This window comes from Anticarsia gemmatalis, chromosome 4, assembly GCF_050436995.1.
Source record: "Anticarsia gemmatalis isolate Benzon Research Colony breed Stoneville strain chromosome 4, ilAntGemm2 primary, whole genome shotgun sequence".
NCBI lineage: Eukaryota > Metazoa > Arthropoda > Insecta > Lepidoptera > Erebidae > Anticarsia > Anticarsia gemmatalis.
Genome location: NC_134748.1, coordinates 9,809,889 through 9,833,304, shown reverse-complemented (window position 1 = coordinate 9,833,304; position 23,416 = coordinate 9,809,889). Strand labels below are relative to the sequence as shown.

The 23,416-nt window shown below is 34.2% G+C and overlaps 1 protein-coding gene across 1 annotated transcript in view; it reads right to left on the bottom strand.

The window, feature by feature from the left end:
- LOC142972503 (adenosine receptor A2b-like) overlaps window positions 1-22,147 on the bottom strand; it is a 65,666-nt gene extending 43,519 nt beyond the window's left edge. The window contains exon 1 of the mRNA XM_076113703.1: window positions 21,380-22,147. Coding sequence (XP_075969818.1) covers window positions 21,380-21,815 — 436 coding nt within the window. The 5' untranslated portion in view covers window positions 21,816-22,147. The remainder of the gene's footprint in view (window positions 1-21,379) is intronic.
- Window positions 22,148-23,416: the final 1,269 nt, after the last annotated feature.

Here is a 23,416-nt window from a genome sequence, read left to right as displayed (position 1 = left end):
CGAGTAGAAGCCGTAAAATTTATCATCCATTCAATACAGCATTGATGTCAGACGACCTCCTACGTGAACCATTAGCCTTCTGTATGGGCGTTATCGAAATTTATGGTAAATAGCAGCGACAACATGTGAACAATCGTTGTATCTCTGTTCAATTCTCTCGTGCATAAACAGAAATGGCAGTTTTAAATTGTTATCTTAGTTTTTAACAATAATAATTGCGAACGTTTTGATGTTTAGATGGACGTTTGTTATTTAATCACGCCAAAATACTAACGGATTTTGTTGAAATTTTGAACCAAGACTATTTGTAACCTTGATTAACATAAAACCTTTTCAGGCAGACGAAGTCGCCGGCAGAAACTAGTTATTTTAAAAGCGTAGATTTCATCCTTACCTTCTGTATTCTTTACAAAAAATACCATCGCTAAAATTGGCGCGAAAGGGCAACCACTTGACTTATTACGTGTCATGTTCACAAGCTTATCTTTTTCATGAAACCGCCAACAACCTTACAAAAGCTTAATATCATAGTGAATAAGGGGTTTTCATTGTTTTTGCCCTTCGAGCTGATCATGGCCATTTATTATTTTTGTAATTTTTGCTATCGACAGCGCCCATCATCTTTCACTGAAACACTTTTTGCCACGCTACGCTTGGTCTAAAGGCAACAGCTGTAACAGCAAGAAACTTAACTGATAACATCGTGAAAGAAAGCTTTATTGAAAAATTGGAAAGTGCCTAAAATGAACCTATACGCTGCTAGCCATTGTGGTAGATATAGCATAAGTTTGCCAAACGCCTGTAATAGTTTAACACATTTTGTGAAGACTTATTTACATAGGTAATTAAATATTGACCTGCTTAGTGTCACTTCATTTTCTTTATAAAATGTTTTGACAAACTTTTTTTCAGGATACTCAATGTTAAAGATTTTTTTATAATTTCCATGTTTGGATTGGTGCCAATTCCGTTTATGCGTTCACTGCAATGATACAATGACAAACGTTGAATAAAAATATTTTAATACGTTATTCGCTGTAAGCATTCTGCATGCATTGACACCGTATGTATTGCAGTCGATATCTTCAAATATAATTATGTTACAATATAATAAAACTACTCTGTACTGCGTCAGAGCTTCATACTAGAATACTTAATTAATACTTAGCACGTATTTTAGTGGGTAGGCGTTAAGACACGCTATATAAGTATGTCTTTATTTCTGCAATCTTAGTTACGACACGAATTATGGGTCTACGATGGTCTACGAAGAAAAATATTTATGATTCGCGAGTTAAAAGTGGTACTGTAATATTTTGTTCTTTGTTTTGCTTTTTATGTACTTATTTAAAGTGTAACCACATAATTTGACAAAATATATTACTTGAAATATTCTCCTATAAATATAGTTCACCGCTCAAAGTCACATTTTCAAATGAAAAATACTTAAAAACGTAGTCATACAGCGCAGAAAAATAAATTTACGCTAATTAGAACAAGCTAATTAATATTATGAAACTCGAGAATATACTCGTAACTGTCACTTGTTTTTACGACGATATTATGAACTCAGTTTATTGGACAACTGGTGTAAATAAAAACAAGGTTTCTTTGTATAAGGCTTAAAAATGAGTGCTAGGGAACAGCGTTGAATTTCGCTTTGAGGACAGAGTAAAAGGAAAGTTGAATATTGCAGACGAGACGGTTCGTATGTCTTAATATTCCTTGTGTTTATATATATGTATGTTTGTTTCAAAGCCAGCTTCAAAATAATTTTCACTTATGTGATAGAGTTTTCGTTCAATTTGACATGTCATCTATTAACAAAAATAATTATTTAGAAATAATCCGATGTGATTACATAAAAAACTAGTTCGATTTGTGTATAAATCGATTCCCCATAATCAAAATCTTTATTCGAGAAATCATTTCCCCGTTTTGGACAAATCCTCTGAAGATTATCTGCCAAAATACACCTGACGTCAATGGAATATCAAATCAACTTAATCAAAAGCTTGATTTTGGGAAAAATCCAAATATGGGTTTTAGTCTTATCAAAATCAAAGCTGTTATCATTTCGTTTTTGTATCAGCTAACAAACAATTACTCTTGTCGTGGCCCATGTACCGCGGTCTATCAAGCCTAGTATATTATTATTAGTTCGATAAGTGACGTAAACGAACGATATTAATCACGCTTGGGAAATGCCTGGATGACGTCGAGTTTGCAGAGTTATCAGTTTCACGGCTCACTGACGTGATGACTTATAGACTTGCCTGAGAATAATAGTTTGGGAGGAACATAATGATGAAGTGATGATACTTTCGGTGATAATCGTAGCATATTGTCTATTAATCAGTTTTAGAAGAAAGTGTTAACCTTGGAACGCACATCGATTTATAGTCGAGTTATAGTACAGTAAAGAGGAGGATATCGCAATAATCTGTACTAATATTATAAAGCTGAAGAGTTTGTTTGTTTGTTTGTTTGTTTGTTTGTTTGTTTGTTTGAACGCGCTAATCTCAGGAACTACGGGTCCGATTTGAAAAATTCTTTCAGTGTTAGATAGCCCATTTATCGAGGAAGGTTATAGGCTATATATCATCACGCTACGACCAATAGGAGCAGAGTAGCAGTAAAAAATGTTACGAAAACGGGGAAAATTTTGAACCATTCTCTCTTATGTGACGCAAGCGAAGTTGCGCGGGTCAGCTAGTATAGCTATAACCAGAAAGTTATAATCAAGTCCTGGCTATTTATTGGCAAATACGTTCAATTCAAAATATATTTTATTTCTTTTTCTGGTATATATCTAAACAAATGCTACCAAACACGTGCCATCCCATAATAAATAGCCATCATCGATCTTCTAACTGAAAAAGTACGCCCACAGTTCTCCATTTACGAATTCGGGATATTTTAAACAATTTTAAAAATAAAAATTTTGAATGTAAATCAAAACTTTTTGGGTCTTATAAAATTATGATATTTATATTTTTTTATTTTGGGCTTGAGTTGGACCAAGAGCTCGCCTTTGCAAATTTATTGAGCCGCGCGCAGAAAATGTGTCAACGACTTCTTAAAGAAAAAAATAATAATTTTAAAATGTCATTGTGACTCAGACTGAGCATTAATCCTTGATTTACTTAAACTAATAACCAAAAACGAAAACCCTAATAAATTGGTATGAAAGACAATCAAATAAAATTGTACAGTTTGCATAGCCATAGACCATAGCCACGACCTCTGATAAAATGTCACATCCTACTTGAAATGACAGAGGGTTAAAAAGTTATTTTGAATTATTCAAGCGCGAAATAGCGTGGTGAGTTGTGACGGAACAATGAATCCATTGAATGTTTCTGATGAATGAACGATGGAAACTGTGCCGCGTTACGACAGACAGTGGCGCAGTGGTTCGTCGCTACGCTACTACGAGGGAGCTCATGGGTTCAAATATCACAAAAAAACATTTATTTGTATGATTCACAAATAGGTACTTAGTTCTTCGGGCCTAGGTAATCTTATGAGTTCGTTGTCTGTTAAAGACCCCACGATTCAAGAGTCCCAGATTGAGCATTTTCAAGAAAATAGTTTTGTGGTAATATAGGTATCTTATGAAAAACGCAGTTAAGAAGGAAGAAACAAAACAGCACGCATACCTGTATTAATTAATTAGTTTATTTTACGTCAAAAGTATATGAAAACAAAAGTAATTTGTTACTCGTTTATCTATTTTTAATATTTAAAAATGTACCACAACGATAACATTTAGTGGACCTGCGTTTTTTAACCTTTCTCATCTATCCGAAAATAATAAATTCTTGTACAATGAGAGAATGAACTATTTTCGTTATAATGCATATTTTGTTTATCGGATAAATATTTCATATAATGTTTTAAGGAAGCATAGAGTATCGTTTTATTTATACTAGAATTATTCTGAGATTTATACAATTGCGTCACATAAGAGAGAATGGGTCAAAATTTTCCCCGTTTTTGTAACATTTTTTACTGCTGCTCTGCTCCTATTGATTGTAGCCTATAGCCTGCCTCGATAAATGGGCTATCTAACATTGAAATAATTTTTCAAATCAGACCAGTAGTTCCTGAGATTAGCGCGTTCAAACAAACAAACAAACTCTTCAGCTTTATTATATTAGTATAGATATAGATGAGCACTGTTGTTTCAGAAACTCACGAATTATCCATAGAACCATGAAAAGCTTTCGAAACTTTAGAAAAATAATCTTCCGTTTTTGGCATTAATATTAATTTCTAAAGACATGTTCTTCCATAACATAATATGTTGTTCATGCATATAGTTGTTTTTAAACTACATAGTTACGCACTAAAACGATGGATAACTACTACAAATGTAGAATAGTAGATGACGTATTTCGCAGAATACCATTCAATACAATTCTATTCGAAAGTTATAAAAAGGCCGAAATAATATATGTAAACAATTTGAACAACCGGTATGGCGGCATATCCGTATCAGAAATAACTGATTCGATAAAAATATATGTAGGTATTTCAATACTGACTCACTGAACACTATTTTCAGTCAGTTAAAAATAGAAGCTGTTATATTTAAATCCTTGAATTGTAGCCGTAAGATTTGCGGAAAGTAAGCCAGGTGCATACATAGCAATTAAAGCTATTAAGCTTGTAATATGAAATGACTCTATGTTTGATGCAACTTCTAAGATAACGACTTAAGTTGTTCATGTACTTCGGCAACCACCTGCATCACATCTTTATTACTTCATTTTGAAGGATGTTCGTCTTGAAAAATAAACTTCAAAGTCATAAAACTTGTCGATGAAAGGTGAAATCAAGCGACCTTTCACACTGATTAGTTTTGTGGTTATAAAATTTGTATAGTAGTTAGAACTTCCTATAATTCAAAACCATCAACAAAATCTTATGAAATAATCTTTATTCCTCTGTTGAAGCCTTTGTACCTAAGTATAGTAAGCGCTATTTAAGCTCTGCGTGTCTGAACATAGCAACAAAACACTGCACAGCACCTTCTGACAATCGCAGTCCTTGTCTTGTCTTTATTTTTCTATCTGTTTCCTTCCGCACAACGGCTTATTGCCGTATTGTTAATTGGAGCATACTTTATTTTTAATAGTACCTACGTGAATTGCCTTTATATTTATTAAAAATACATTTAAAAGGCATTAAATAGTTCGTGTACATAATTATACATGCAACTACTATACCTACAACTAGTACCCTTATTTTTATTCTCTTAAAACATAAAAGAGACATATAATACAACAGATAAAAAAGATTTAAAAAAGAAAATAAACAGTTTTACATAAAGTGTAAAACTAGGTCGTGTGTAATAATCTATCTTCGTTTCACAGCGATCACGCCCAAATATGTAAGAGTAAACCTATTAAAATCTGTCACCGATCGATAACGCATACCTACCTACCAAATCATCGAGTCACGTTACTTGTTATTTTTATGTTATCGGAAACGCGGTAAAATGTCCGTTAGATAAATTTTATTTTTAAAGCTGCTCTAAATAATAGCCAGTTAGTCGCTTAAACAATAGGTACTTGCGTGATAGGAAGTCAAAGCGAATAATCAAACGCATTATTACCTAAATTATATTAATGAAACATTTTATAATGGGATGTTATTATCCTCATTCTAACTAGCGTCGTTACTTTTTACAAGGAAACAGCTTTTAATTTGGCTTTAATTTCCGATAAATAGTAACAATAGTTTATTCGCGCGGCACCGCAGCTGGGGTTAATAAAAGCTAATTTACGAAAAGAAATAGTCTTGTGCTACTATTATAATTATGTAACCTATTGCCATTTCATTCAAAAGGTTTTGCGTGAAATGACTCAAACATCATCACAAACTATCGCTTATATAACTTTTAAGGATTGGGTTTTGACATTAATGATATTCCGTACTATAAAATTTTCTAGTATACTATGAATCTCTAAAGCAATTTGTACGAGCATGTATCGTGTGTCATCTGACAGGCGTGAGTAATGAGTACAGCTGCTATGAATGAGATGGAAGATAAATCTGCATATAATTTATATCAAACACTTGTTCCGGACATATTAGGAAATTATCTCATGCATTACTTTGTAATGTTATAAAATAGACAATGACTCGGACATTTATTACAACACTACGCAAGTGCTTCTCGATTGTAATCGTACTGGTTTTCAAAATCCTATTTGTTTTTTTAAAATACAGTAGTGTTGTTATCGATTATACCACCTAAAATAAATGTTTTCTATCGTTATTTTGATAGCACTTAAAAGATCTATTCCTTGCCAATTATACAATGTATTATACCTACATACAAAAAATATAAAACAGGATTATATAAAACATATATCTCGCTTGTAAATATGAGACCTTGCATTTATCCTCGATCTGAGCATCAAAGCAATACATGACCTTCTTTATATAGCCGTCGTCATTGCCAATTTGACCAACAGTGACATTAATAGAGCAATCTCGTATTATATCAAATCAATTCACAATGAACCTTAAGACATATTTGAAAGCTATTTATACACAACATTGAAAGCGGTTTATATTTAGAGATAATCCAGTAAGCTATAAAACCCATGGTTTCATGTAAATAAGGAATAATTTAAGCCTTCTCGAACTCGATTCTCTACCACTATCGACTATCGACTACCGACAACCAGCTAGCTATTGTGAAATTTTGCACGAAAATCTAATCAAATCCTTAAGAGCTATTTTGTAGATTATAATAGTACATTTTGAATATTTTTAACTGTCAAACTGTCGATAGTAGTCGATACTCGACAGTACCGACTGTGCCGTGCGTGCCACAAGATAACTCTCCTTCGGGAGAGTCAATAAATCAGAGCCGAAAATAAACCAGATTCGAAACCATTTAATTTGTTTTAATTTCGATAGTGCAAAATCTTTAAACCGTGAAATAGAAACAATACAAAAACAACAGGAAACACGGTATATTATGTGTGTAACTGTGTAACAAAGTTTATTGGCTCTATCTCTAATATAACTATACCTAAATGACGTTATCGGTAAACGGATTAATATGTATGACGATGAATTTACGTAGAAATATTTATATTTTATTTATTACCTCGTAAATTGGCATGACAGGATGGTAAAGGGAATTTACGGAACGGAATTTGCTTCATATTTACAAAGAATTTGGGACTTCGTAGCGGAGTTAAAAATACATATTTTATTTGGACAGTACGCTGACATGATTCGGTGGTATATTAAACGTCAAACGAATGTATGTTTGTAAACTGAATCCCGGCTAATTGCGGCTGCGTAATGTTTTAATACTGCTGTCGTTAATACAAAAATATACTTTGGGTAAATCGCGACATTGATTACTCGTGGAAGTCGAAAGACGGTACCGCGATTCTCTACCACTATCGACTACCGACTACCGGCTAGCTATCGAAAATGTTTGTATGACAATTGCTCCCGCGCCTCTAGCAAGCGTCGTAGAAACTTTTTTGGCAGTATATTTTATTGCGTTTGATTCATAAATTTTCCAAACTATCAAAATCGTTCTACGCCCTGGAACTTACCAAAAATGGTATTAGACCTCCGTGTCCTAATATGATATCTCAGTCTGTGTTTTCACTACTCAATGAAAGGTAACAAAGCCAAAGTGCTACTTAGATGTCCATTCTGCCAACCAATACGAGTAATACGATTACCTCGAATGATAGTAGACTAGTAGACAGACGGACGCCTTGCATCGTCGTTCATGTTCCTTGTCAATATCTCTCACTGTGTTGATCTTTCGAGATGAAATATGTTTACATTCCGTTTAGTAGTAGGTAGGTAAAGTAAGCCAGTTTCCGTATCGATAGTTAGCTATCGAAGTCTTACGGGTATTATGAAATTGACATTAGATATGTATATTTATGTATGATATACCTGCTTACATAGTGAATAAGTATGCTTTAATCTGAACAATGTAAAAAAGTAAGTATGTAGTTTGAACAGATGAAACAGATGAAATACTTAGATCTAGAAATACTTAGCTTAATATGACTATTTTTGACTTGATTGAGCTTTCACAGTGGCATCGTTTAAACAATTCTCACATTGTTGGTTCATTTAATTTAAACGAAGGAATTTTGTCTTTGTATGTGTCCAATGTCACCTTGCAACTTTTGAAGGTGATACTGAATCTCTTACTGGGGCAGCCTTGCATCTCTCTCTCTCTCTCTCTCTCTGATGAAACATTTTAACGACAAACGACGAGCAACGTTTAATTGAAACGCTGGAAATAAACAGCAATCGTCACTTGCAACTCAAGATTTGTATGAAACAAAGTTGCCATTGCCCCGAATCTGTGGAATTTAGTTTAATTATATTATTTCACAACAGGACGGTTGAATTCAGGGACTCTTCATCATTTATTTTTTCGTTTCGTTTCGATTAATTTAGATAGACTATGGAAAAGTGACTTTGTTCAAAATCCAAATGAAGTCTGTAGCTTTCCATTTTATACTAGTTTGCCATTTAATAACACAAGGTAAAGTGACAGTCTAAATGCAAAGTTTCAGTTTCAATTAGAACTTAGATCTATGTGACAAAGAACACGGACAAAAGAAGCTTGTAATTTCTCTCTATCTTAACTCTAGATATCTAAGCACAAAAGAATTTGGGCTAAGTATTTTGACAGGTAAACTTGAACAATGACCTTTTAGAAATGGGTTTCTGCTTAAATACCAGTATACTATCTTAGTTTTAATCAGTATTAATACTAAGATAGAAGAAACTAAAATGTGTAGATTTAATTGAATAAACACAGACCTCAAAAAGTGTATGTTATCTTTCAGAATCCTTCGTTCCCGACAAATAGCAATATTGTGTGAACTATATACCTTTCAGTTTGATACTAATTTCCTATTTATAATAAAACTAACGGCCCGCCCGGTTTCACCCTGTTTGGAAAGTTATTTTACAAAACCGATTACAATTTTTAACACATTAAAAAAACATTCTTCTTCCCTGTCTATTAAGGTAACCACATTAAGTCCGTTACATATTTTTAAAGATCTAAGCATAAATAGAAACAGACAGCGGAAAGCGATTTTGTTCTATACTATGATTCATAGGACTCCTAATACACATTTTAAATAGCAATAAAATATGAAATAAACATTTTCCTCAGTGCGTACGGTATTTAAGCCGAAACAATTGAACATCGTCATAAATACAAGACTACGAAATACGCTTTGAACTTTACACCGCAGGAATTTCCGTGAGGTGGTTCTAATTTGATAAAATGGCATAAATCGAGAGGAATTATGTTTTGTGGTAGTTACTATAAACGTAAATATTAAAGAGGTAAATGGTAATGTGTGTTTGAATTTAATATTTCTTATTATCGTCTCTATGTTTTATAGGTACCTATATAAGTAAGTAACTAAAATATAATATTCTATTGCGGTGAGTCAAAAGCAATTGATGAACATTTATATTCTGTAGCGAGAACTTTAAGTACAGTCAGCCCCAAAAATCGCTGAACATATTTAGTCATTCGAACCTCTAGATTCCAAAAATTTGGAAGTTCGTAAGTAAATAAAAAATCGTTAAGCGACTTTTGCAGCTGGACTGAATGCATAGTGGGTACAAATAATCTCTGTTACCTTTGTAATTAAAATCAGTAAAGACAGACGTATAAAATTTCGTTTATTTGGAAAAACACGACACATAATAATATATATACTCTACCGAAGTTCAAGATACATTTTAATCACAATATGACAAGCACCTTTTAATATTTTTGTATAGGGATACATTTGGCTATAAGGATTCTAAAGAGATCGATCGATCGAACAGTTCATATATAATTGTTTACACTTGAATATTATCTACTAATATATGATAGTATTTATATATTATATTATAATAGCTAGGAAATCTTAATACCTTTTACGACCCTCTACGCAAATGTATTTACTAACTTGACAGATACACTTCAGTTAGTATAATTTTAACACAATGATAATGACTCCTTTCATATTTGAACACTTATTGTTTAGATAGGTAAACAAAAAACATTCTTTTAAGACTTCGATGATATCGTATGAATATATAAAACATTGACATTACTTTTGACTATAGTAAATTAACAAATTATTTGACCTAAACACAACCTACGATAAATATGTTAAAGTATGTTTCTAATAACAACTAGTGACATTCAAATAAATATTTAGCCATTAACACAGTCTACTGATTTTACTTATTAATTCTTACATATTTGAGCATTTTTGGCACAACAAATTTGAACAATATTTGAAGTATTTCAAGACAAAATTTGGCACGAATACATCACGATAACTTACTAAAACGAAAATGTAGAGCAAAATTTTGCAGATCAATAGTTAGCACAATATCCTGGGACGTGGAGCTCATTGAGAGGAGCTTCCTCTTTAACACTCTCCTTCTTTTTCTTAGAACAACATTGACAGCAGAAATATATAATGATAATGCTGCCAAGTAACGTTGGTAACCACACATACACTGGCACTCCAGACGGTTTCACTGTATTCGCGTATTGTTGTAACAAAGCGCAGGGAACGTGGTTTCTCTCTTTATGCATCGTTAAGTTATGCCATAACACGCACTCTTGGGCTTCATTCACCTCTAATGGTATTCCATCACCAATCGATGCTCGCACATAAGGCTTAATGTCAATCTGCGACGACGTTATGTCAATTGAACGCGTATTGTTTGTCGGCGTCGCGTCAATGAAAGATGATATCATAAAACACGGGAATACCGTCTCCTCGAAATGTGAATGCTCTATGATTTGCAGAGAGCATTTTTCTCTTGGCTGTGCGGGGTAGTGCAGGTTAGGTTGAAAGCCTACTTCGACCGTCCTTCCAAGGTTGTATAGAGCAAGGCCAGTGAGGAGTTGATTGTACCTGCTGTGTGAGTCCTTGTACGCGTAGACATACGTAGGCAGCTGGTGTCTGTACACTGGGTACATGGAGGATGACGTGCAGTAACGACAAGTGAAGTATACGTGTCTCGGCGGATGGTAAGAGTAGCGGGTGTGGCTCGCGGTTACGTGATGATAGCCGTGCGCTGTGTGGGAGGAATGACTCGAATGACTCGAGTGACTGCCGTGCCCACCACCGTGGCCACCACCTTTAGCCACAACACAAACATGTAGTAAGGCGGTGTAAACAAATATAGCGTGTATGGTGTTCATGGTGCAACGTAAAGGGCGGGTCCCGGCGCGCGACTGCCGGAGCCGAGGAGATGAGGAGGCTTGGCGTCGGTGCAGACCGACCGGCGGCGCCAGTCTGCCGCCCCATGCGAATAAACAGGGGTGAAAGTTCTTGAATGAAATACGCCAAAAATGATGATCGACTTTATTTTAGAAAAACATGAGAGTATTGAGTTACAACAACGATTTAGTAAAAAACATTTAACTGTATAAAAAATTGTATAAACCTTTTAGTTAAATCTCTTTCGCATTCAAATTAAATTACATTATTTCATTCATAAAGCATGTTCATTACATTATGTTGCATCTGATGACATCTTTGACTGAATTATTCTATACTAGTTGACCCGCGCAACTTCGCTTGCGTCATATAAGAGAGAACGCGTCATAATTTTCCACGTCTTTGTAACACTTTTTACTGTTACTCTGCTCCTATTGGTCGTAGCGTGATGATATAAAATATGCTTTTTTTTCACGAAAAATATTCTCAAAATTATTTATATTCTCTTAATATAACGAAGTCGCGCTAAGGCATATCCGCCATTTAAACAGTTACCATGACAACGGAATTTTGTTAATTCAAATGTCATTATAATATTGATTACTCGCGACTTCGTTCGCCATCTGAATTTTCCCGGGAAATGCGTCATTTTCCCGGGGTAAAAAGTAGCCTATGTCCTTTCTCGGGTATCAAAATATCTCCATACCAAATTTCATGCAAATTGGTTCAGTAGTTTAGGCGTGATTGAGTAGCAGACAGACAGACAGACAGACAGACAGACAGAGTTACTTTCGCATTTATAATATTAGTATGGATGACTTAAAAAACCTATGACCCAAATAAAAAAGAAACTTAAAACAGAGATCTACTTTTTTAACTAGCGCTAATTATAAAACAACATAAAAAGCCAAAGCAGTCGCCCACTGGCCCATGTATTTCCTCACTGATTGTTCATCAAACAGTAAGTTCAAATATCTTCTATAGCCCCTTCAAGCAATAACAAGTAGCCAAAAGTCAAACGAAGATTAATATGACAGCTGAGTATGAAGTGATTACTGAGTTAGTGAGTTACATCATGAAGTCATGATATGTATGTGAGTGGACGCACGATCCACTGCGAGTGGCCGGTCGTTAACTGTTGGTCCGCGGCCGCGTCGCCTCCGCACAAAGCGACTTCTTCCTGCTAGATATCGAGATGAACAATTTCCTGAGCATTGTGAACCGTCTGAACTATCAACGAGATACTTTATGTCACTGGCTTTAGGTTTCGTTTGATCGTTTAAATATAACAGTGTACTCACAAGTGTACACTGTCAGTAACACGACTACAGTTGGTAATTTCGAATGGCGAGAATTTTTACATTTAAAATGTACTGTTAAAATAGTTTCTACGACACTCGCTAGATACGCTGAATTGAAATTGTCATGTTTTTTTTTGTAGTCGGTAGTCGATAGTGGAGGAGAATTGCTCTACAGTAGCAGGAATTCGAAAAGCCGTACCTAGCATACATATTTAATCAAAATATTTCAATAGAAAGACCACCCGAAGCCATCAGTGCCTGTTCCATTGCGTCTACGTAGAAAGAGGTGGATTGATTAATTATTTACCCCCGGTTTCTGAGTACATTTGGCGGTAGTTTATCTATTCAATAGCGTTTTTTTGTATGAGTTTTGACAGCATTGAATAGATAAACTACCGGACTACGAAACCGGGAGTTGGTCTTTAAACTTGCATTAACTCTAAGGGTTGATTTACTACTACTACCGACAAACAAGTACATGTACTTAAATAAGTTTTCCAAGTTACCCTTTTTTTTTACGTACTTAATATAAAACTTCAAACGTACTATAGGCTACTTCGCGATACTTCTCTTAACCATCCGAGATGTAATTCATTATAATTTTCTGCAATTTATTATACCATGTAGATTGTAGGTACAATATATTGCAGTCTGAAGTAGGTAGTAGATAAGTACATCACGGTAGTTTTGAACAAAACAATGACGTAGGTACTTTCTGTTACGTAGTGTGCCATATGCCAATGTTTATTTAACTTCTAATAGAGAATTATTATAAGAACGAATTGAATACAAATAAAACTAAGTAAACACGAGTCGCTGAATTATTACAGTAATTTATAACAATAGTATATTTAAAATTGGCGAGTTTAACTAAACAATGGTTTGTATCAGGATATTTAAGGTTTCAATATATTTATCTAAGTAAATACTGTAGAATATACGGAAAGGAAATAACGAATATGTTTAATAGACAATTAAAAATGAGTACTTTGTACATGTATACAGGTAAATGAGTGCCAGTCGCTCCTTTTTCATCGCACCAAGCACATATCAAAACCACGACGCAAATCCTTGTGAGCATATAACATTTTTGAAGATAGTGATTTGTTAATAGTTTTAACGTTAAACTAATAGAAAATGAAAAATAGGTCAAATGTATGTGCATTTAATTTCAAAAGCTGACAGATTGCTTATTTGTAATTATTGGAAACGGGTCGTACCAAACCGTTACCAAACGTTTTTGAAACCAAAACTTTTATGAATACTCACTAGCCCTGATTGCTATTGACTACTTTTCACGATCAGCGAGCTTATCACGTATCTCGGTTGACAACTAGTGTACGTTAAATTAATGGACACTGTTCAGTACATTGCTGCTTTGACGTAATGTGTTAATCACTTTATTCTAATGGAGAAAACAATGTACAATGTAATATGAATTGGCTTTCAAATAGTTGTCAACTGAGATACGTGATAGCTCCCCAGGATTTTGCTAGAGCGCAGCTCTACTTTTCGATATATTGTGCGCAACACACTTTAATAAGATGGAGTAAGTACATTAAATCTGTTCGGCGATAGACCTTCAGAAGTTCCGCGAAAAAGGGATCATTTTTTGTTAGCGCGGTACCTACTCACAAAACTAACATCGTTGTGTATGTTGGATAGGAAAGATACCATCAATATAAATAGTAAATAGAAAAATCTGAAAGTATTTAAGCCAAAAAAAGGCGTAAATAAAAAATAGATAGTGTTGAATTTAAATTACTCGAATGAAGTACATAATTAAATTCTACAGCTTTTGCTAAAAAGTCCCGAAAGCAAACAACCCCTTAAACGAATTTTCACAAAGTTAAGTATAAAGTTTAAAACAAAAAAATATAAGTTTTCGTCACAGCTACGAAATCAATACAACATTGTTATTATTTTTAGACAATTTCTGAAAGATTTTTAGCGATTAGGCACAACAAAATATTACTAAGAATTCACTTAATAACACTAAGTGGACATACACCATTAATATCATAGGCATTATGTGTCTGAATTCAATTAAGAAAATGGTTAACTGAAGTCGAGCATATACCTGTAGACATAGAAATATATGAGGCCTGTGTTACATGACGTAGATACTTTATCCATATATCTAAAAGACTGTCGACTGTTACGCTTTTAACACGCTTTTTTTACTTTAGGATGTATGTATCTTTGTAACGGAATCTTTGACAGAGGACGGAAACTTTGGATAACTTTGAATTTTTCGTACATTTCAAGAAAAGTAGTAAGGTTTAATAGGTTTCAATAAAGATTAGCATGGAAAACGTTGAACACCGAGGGTGTAATCCAGGCTACTTTTTTTCAAAAATCACGAACAGGTTAAAGATGTACATACAGATTGAATTAGAGTGGATTCACGGGTTTAGCTTGTATCTAATAACGTGTAAAGGGTGCGGCAAAAGTGTCAAGTTCATCCAAAATGGTAGTCGGTTGAGATATAATGACACTTGTGTAGGATTCCATCGTTATTAGATGTGATAAGAGTCAAGTTCCGTCGAAGATGGTACCAAGGACGTAACATAAAGTCAAGGGCAACATCAGATAACATGTCAATGACTGTTATTATAAGATGCTTGAGAATTCTAGTACATGAAAATTACAGTGAATTATTTGAAAGGATGAAAAATTGTGTTCGTTTAAACACAAATTTTAAGAATTAAGCTAATTGGCGAGAAACCGCTTTCGTGTAGCAGAGAAATGTGTGAAAAGAAACAAAAATTGTTTTTTACTATTTGCAAAACGACGTAAATAAAAAAACTCGTATGAATCACAATTATCAGTTTTGGATATTATATGAAGGAACTTTTGAAAGTTGCAATTTAATTAACATTTCAAGTTTAAACTTCCTACTTAATGAGTTGCGGAATGTACAAGGTTTTCAAACCATTTGGAGTATTGTTGGAAACCTTTACTTTAAGTACATTTTCCCAAATATAAATCTGGTTTAGGAAATTCCCTTCGTAGTAAAGTGCAAACTTTACGGTTTGTTAATCCGTATTTATTTATTTCATTTACACCTTTAAACTTTGTATTTTCACAAATATATTTAAATCGTAATTGTTCCTTATAATATTTTGATGGGCTTTTTAAGCTCAATAACCGAATTTGTTTAAACTTTACTAGGGTTATATTACCAATCACTCAAACTTTTCAGTTTCAGTTTTACCAGTTCATTAAACTTAGGTAGGTACTTAACCTACCGATTTTTAACAAAACTGATATCTACGTTGATGATAGGTTTTAATTATAACGCAAAAACCAATATTTATATGTAGTAGTAGCTATATATAAATATTTGTTTCGATATCACAGTCATATCAATAAAAGCCACCTACTATTAATTTATTAAAGCCATAAAAGGGAGAACTCAAACACTTGAATTTTCTATAGGTACATACAACTATCTTACGCATCGCTCCCTATTATTGTGGCAGTAACCTTTATTACAAATGATCGCAGAACTTTTGGCGCCAAAGGACAAATAGAAACAAACATGGAACTGTTATTTTCAAGGATCTCAAAACATGAAGTACGTAAACATGAATTGAGAATATTGCTCAAGTTTTCATATTTAAATGGAATAGGATAACAGTAATCTAGTTTTCGTAAATTAGGTTTCTGGTTCTATTTATGTCAATTGTATAAATTTTTTAACTTATGATTTTAAATAGCGTAAGCAAATCTAGTTTCTTCACTGCGAAGATTTTAAAGAAACTTAAGTAAAACTTTCAGTCAAAGTCTAGGAGCTAATTAATAAAGAAGATATGTACCTACTCCTAATTATTATTGTAGTCTAGTAGTTAGTTAGGACTATGAATAAATAACTGAAGAGCTAAATTACTACAGTCAAGTCACACATGGGATAAGACGAATGTGTTGCGTTAAATCGAAGCAATAATTAATGAATTTAGAAGATCCAATTATTTGTTGCGGTTATGTAATTAACGTTGGAATTTGTAGGAACAGCTTCGAGCGTAGATCTTAGACAAGATAGATTGCTAAGCTGTCGTAGACAAAAACAGTGAGGATTGCTAAAAGCTGAAGAGCGCTTTTTATATTAACACATCTAGCTATACGTCTTCCGGACACGATTTCATCCGCGTGGAAAGATTCTTGAGTTTTATTAGTTCTATCTGAAAATCGGGAATTATACCACCTGCTGGGGGGGCAAATTATAGAATCTATTTAGCAGTATTTGCGTGAAGATATACCAAACATGAAAAATTATCATTATCCACATTACCCATCCTCTCAAACTGTCGCATTAATAATATTATACACTCATTTCATCACTTATACATTTTAATAACTATCAGAATTGCTTATCACAGGGAATTTTGACAGTTGTTTGTTCATTCATTAGCTGTCACTTTAATTTGCAGATCGGTTATCTGACATTTAAATACAAATTGTGTGGGGTTTTCATATCATCAAGATGTGAAAACCGCACACAATGTTGATTGTCAGTTAGAGACCAAATAATCTCTCATTTTGTTTGCCATCATTACTCATAACCCATACTAGTTAAAGCCAAGCCAGTTGGGCTCACCGGTCGGTAAACTATCTGTGGGTTAAGCAAACCTTGGCGCGGTCATTTCATGGATGGGTGACCGCATAGTGGTTTTTGAGCTGGGCGTCTCCGTGCTTCGGAGGGCACGTTAAAAGTCGGTCCCGGCTGTTGTCAATTAAGATCACAGTCGTTAAGCCACGTCTAAGGCCTTCGGGCGGCTTGAACAACTTTGACACTAGGTTGACCGCTAACCATACGGTAAGAAGAAGAAGCAGAAGTAATACTATGTCTCACGTACTACAGGCTACGGCACTCTAAAAGAACTTTTATCCGCCTCTTTCTTACTATAACAGTACGAAAGATAGCTCAGAGACAGAACCGATAGTATCACGACGGCAAAAGATTGAAAAAAATTGAGATCATGGGTAAGTAAGTGCCGGTACTCTCTTGAGAATAGGTACTATATATAATACTACTTTATTTTGATTAAACTTTTCACTTTTACTACACTATATAAAGTAAAACTAAAGCACTAATGTATCAGGTGACTAGGTGTGTACTTCAATGCAATTAATGTTAATCACATAGAATGCTATAATATAACGTATAAGGTGAGATATAAAGTTTATTATTAAATGAATAGTGCTAGTAGAATATAAAGCACGTATATTGTTGACTCATGATTCTGGCGGGGTGATTATCTGATCAGTGAAAATGGTCCGAGGTTCTCACTTACTAGTAAATGTCAAATGAAGGATAATGTGTAAATTCTTCTAACCACAACTACCACCAATGAGTTTTCCTTAAAGATTCATTTGAAGAAGTTTGACTTACGGAAATCCGCTATAGAGTGATTTTCCTTGATTTGGCCAGGTGTCAGACTTTGGTAGAAATGTATGCTTTACTGCAACTATCTATACGCACTATGTTTGCTTTAGAAGTACATTTAAATCTGCTCGGTCAGCTTAGTACAGTTTTATTTGATCACTTATTAGTTACATCATACAGATCATGAACGAAAAAATACAATGATATCTTCTTATAATTACTTAAATAAGGAAACAAGAAACTAATTAAAAACCACAGGAACGTAGTGAACTGAGGAGTTTAAATATAGCTCAATCTGACCGCAGTCCATCTAGCAGCGTAGGCCAAGGCTTGTGTCTATCGATGTCTATAAAAATATTATAGCTTATTGTCTGCATCTGCTTGCTATTCCAACGCATCGTGAAGCTACCTACATACATGTAGAAATGACACAGACATAGTTTTAAATAGGATTAACATTTCAAGTGCTAATACCAGACTTGACAGAATATCTATGCATTGTTTTTGCACTGAGGAAATTCCCGTAATTTTTGCCACCAAAATATTTATTTGTTTAGATAACATAAATATTAACGCTAGTGCAACATTTTGTTTGTTGCATAAGTACGATACTAGACTGTGTCTGTGCTTATAATTTAAATAATTGTCTATGGTACATTTTGAACGCCTAAATTATTACCAGCTCTGATTAGGGTTTCGGCATAAAACTCATTAAGGCAGACAAAAATAGGTGCATTAAGTATAAGTACACAGAAGCATCCTTCTAAGATCCTAAACCTCATTTCTCAACTAGTTTTGTTTCCGATTCCTGTATCATTAAGACGCATCTGTTGTTAACTGTTAAAGATATGTATCGTCTGAATAGATTATCTCATACCTACAATGTATTTATAAAACACTCGGATATAATATATAAATAGGTTGATAGTAAAATAAATTTGGTACGAACCGCAACTAAAGTAGCTTCTAAGCCGCATTTGATGGAACTGGATAACTTTTGTTGTTCTTGTAAATCCATGGATAATCTGTGTTCCGGAGTATGTGAATGAGTTATACATGCATGTGATGTATGGATAGCATGCGTAAGTTTTAAATCTAAACATAGATCAACGTTTAAAAAGAATAAGATATTTTTTATTATTTTTCTAAGAACAGGAGTATTTAGTTATAGACGTCGCCAAACAACTTGAACATAATTTGCTGTATTAGAAAGTAAACAGAATGTAGACCCAGTGCAGAGGACACTTGGTTGGCTGTTATACCAGTAGGGTGGTCGAAGCTGAAACGTCCTCGCCTTTGCGTAACACTATTATACCTAAACTGACCTAAAAATCGTTCACTAAGATGTAGCGTTCAAGTTGTTTGGCACCTATACATATCTACTGTTAGCTACCTACTCTTACCTAGTTAGTTAATTTTAAAGAATTATATGCGTCAAAAACTATCATGTTCAAGACAATAAACATCGTTATATGAATGAACTACAGTTCACAGTTACGCAGTCCAATCACTCCCATGATTAGGTAGTTTTTCGTAAAGTAATAAATCAATCATATTCATGTTTAAACAACATTCAATTAGGGCGTATGAGAAATATAAATATTTTGCATACCAGATAACCCGGCCAGTCAAATCACGTAAACAAAAAGCAAAAAATATGTTATATTATCTTGTTTTTGTTATAAGGTAGAAATGATTCCTGTCATCGGCTGACAAACGATCAATAATTAAAGTAACTTATGATGCGGCTAATTTATTGATGGGTGTGTGTATGGAGTGGAGTCATTACTTTTTTTATTTTGTAATTTTGTGGTTTCGTTAAAAAGCCGTTTGTAGCCGGCTTTTAAACCAAAATTAACAATCACGACCACTTTAAGCGAGTACAACTGTACAGTTAGTTCTTTTTTGTAGTATCATACAATAAATATCTTTATTATTTTAAATTTACATTAGTATGGTTAATTATAAGTAAGTACTAGACTAAACTCTGACTTATCAACAAAAAAGAAAATAGTAACAATTATACAAAACATATAGATTTTTTTTTTAGTTTTTGTTGAATATAGATTAATTAAGTAAGGGGCGCTTTTATCGTATCAGCATTCGCGGTTCTCGTTTTATTTGACCGTCACCTCAAAGAAGGATAATTTGTACCTGTGTCATAATCAGGATGTCAGTTTACCTTCCTACTGTAAAATGTAATGTCATACTCCCACGCGCTTCCACATGCGATGCAAATCTTATCTAAGTACAACTACACGAATAATGTCACGTAAAGATTACAATCTATACTAATATTATAAAGCTAAAGAGTTTGTTTGTTTGTTTGTTTGTTTGTTTGAACGCGCTGATCTTAGAAACTACTGGTCCGATTTGAAAAATTCTTTCAGTGTTAGATAGCCCATTTATCGAGGAAGGTTTTAGGCTATATAACATCACGCTACGGCCATTAGGAGCGGAGTAGCAACGAAAAATGTTACAAAAACGGGGAAAATTATGACCATTCTCTCTTATGTGTCGCAAGCGAAGTTGGGTGGGTCAGCTAGTGTACTATAATTTCTATAACAACTGTATGTATTGTATACTTGATTTATGTAGGCTAATATTACGATAATATTGCCAATTTTCACTTGACATATCTTATCTAACTATATCTATATGTTGGTATAATAAAGCTCCCAATTTCCGATACGATAGTAATATATGAGTTTTTGTTCATTTATTTGTTACTACGAATTTCTAACTATATAGCATGTTTCTGGAAGTTAATGAGGAAAAAATAAGGTTCATTTGTAAATAATTCTTCTGCGTAGTTGTTTTTGATGATTGTTAGAAAAAGTATCTATCGGTTAACTAGATTTTTAACAAACTCTTTTATACATTTGTATGTTACTCCACTGCAAATCATCAACGCACTTAAAACATTTTTTCTAAACACTTCACAAAAACACGCAGCCGAAATAACAAGATAAATAAATATGCCTGTCGATGTGCATTTGTTTTAGTACACATAAATCGACTTTAGTGGAATCATACATTTTTAAAGAAAAACAATATAATTCAAGACTACTTATTTTCAAGTTTTACGTATTTCGAATTGCTTCAATTGCATCGTCGGAAAGTTATTTCGGGATACGAGCGTGTTAAACATTATTGATATTGCATTAACTTCTATGCGTATGCCATTACGTACGATGACCATTTAAGTATCTGATAACCATTGTATTGAAACAATAATCGTCAAGCAGTCAGTAATAAAAGAAGCATTATGACATATCTGCCACACAGAGACAATTCCGAGATAATACGGAAGATTATTCGCTGATAATTTATCAGTCACTTGTTAAAATAATTTTAGCCTCATGTAGAGATAACAAAAAAGTTTACAAATAATAAGGTAAGGTTAAAATTTAATTACTTACTGATAGCGGTTTTAGTGCGCACATTTCTGGAGTAGCACATAGGGTGGAGGATCGCCCAGTATCGGTCCACGGAGACACCCACCAAACAGAAGATACTTATAGTACACAGCATCACTAACAACGACACTGTGAACAGACACGCGTGAAGGTTCCTCGGCAAGCCCACTGATGCCAGGATCGCGAAAGGTATTCCAAGCAAACCCACTAGCAGGTCTGCTGCAGCTAAAGACACTATATAATAGTTCGTACGGCGACGCAACCTTCGTTCACGACGAAACACATATATCACCATAGAGTTCCCCACAACCGCCACCAATGACACTAGGATCTCAAAAGTCGTATAAGTCGCGTGTAGTTCTGGTGTAGGAGTACGGTGTGGTGCTGAGGCCACCGTCGACACCTCAGACACCAGGTCCTCAGTAGTTATATCCGTCATAATTAGGAGCGAGAACAACTTTTATCATCCATTAGCAGATGTCCCATTAATAATGACCGCACAATTTTCGAATCATCTATCAGTTTCACACTTCGAGGAACTGCATCTGGAGGCGGCATAATTGCAGCCTGTCTATCTAATATTAAATTAAATAAAATCATATTGTCGTTCGAGGTGACGTACGTGTAAATTTAGTGATACCTAGGTGTTAACTGTCGAGTTGTAAACTATTAACAGTTATCCACATTCGGATCACGAGCGTCAGCGGACAAGGCGCGCGTGTCCCGCTCGCGAGGCGTGCTTCCCATCACTGCGGGCGCGAATTGGCGCGAAACCGCAGCGTCGACGTCCGGCGTCCCGACGCCCTACGCCGACGCTCTTAGCACTTGTTGCGACTCAACCGCCACCGCTTACCCTTGAAACGGGAGTCAGGTTCACGATGCTCATGTGACAGCCCGGGATTACAGTAATTGCTAATTAAATTCCGCTATATGTCTCTTTGACACTGAAATCCTGTTAAAATTTGATCTTCGTGTTCTTACTCGACAATCAAGTTCAACAAAGCGATGTACTTAAGTTCTAATTTTACGCAAGTCATTGAATGACAAGAGACTATGTAATGCTTCAATTTGAAAATTAAGCTTTAACTTATTTATAAAATATACTTATTAAGTACCTATACCTAGAGTAATCAGTGCAGTCTCCAATATTAGCACTATGGTGCTAATGTACAAGTGCAAAAGTGACAATGTCATAGTTTCAGTCAAGTCAGCGTGACGAGTACTTCTTTCCACAGTGAGTTTATCTCTATAGTAGTCATAGTAGACTATAGGTCCTATACCATTGAAGAACGTTTCATAGTAAAAATTTGAAGAACTATTTATACTTACATGATTGCTCTGCTTTTGTGATCAGCACTGTTTTTATTAATTAGGTACTTTTAAGGATAACAGATTGATCTAGCCTAGAAAGTGACTGTCAAATTTTTAACGTTAGGTACATTAGTACCCTCGCCGAGATGAAAACATTATTTTAAACTACAAATGATTATACTAATTTGTCTGTTTATTTTGTATATTTCATCCAAAATATTATGATAACCTACTGTCCATTATTATGATTCGTACGTTCACCCATTTAACAAAATACTACATTACCAAGCTCTTTCTCACGCCTGCTACGAGTGCTACGAGTTTCCGATACGTGAATGTTTTTTATTCTAATAATCTTAATCTGAAATTATTTATATCTTTTACACAGATTAAAGGTTATTAGGTTAGTTATAATTTCGTTTGGGTTAAAAGTGCAAAGTATAGATTTATTTTAATGTACTGGATTAAGATCTTTTTAATTATTTCAATCGCATGCAACAGAAATACTTACCCCCGGTTTCTGAGGTACATTCAGCGGTAGTTTATTTATTCAATAGCGTTTAAACTCATATAAAAAAACGTCTAATATCGTCTATGTAAAACCTTACACGCTAGAGTCTACGAGTATTTCAGGAACTCTACCATAGGTACTTATGCGTACTACTTAAGTAGCTGTACGTAGTAAGACTTTCAGGATAAAACTGGTTTTATCTTGGCTTGTTGTAGAAT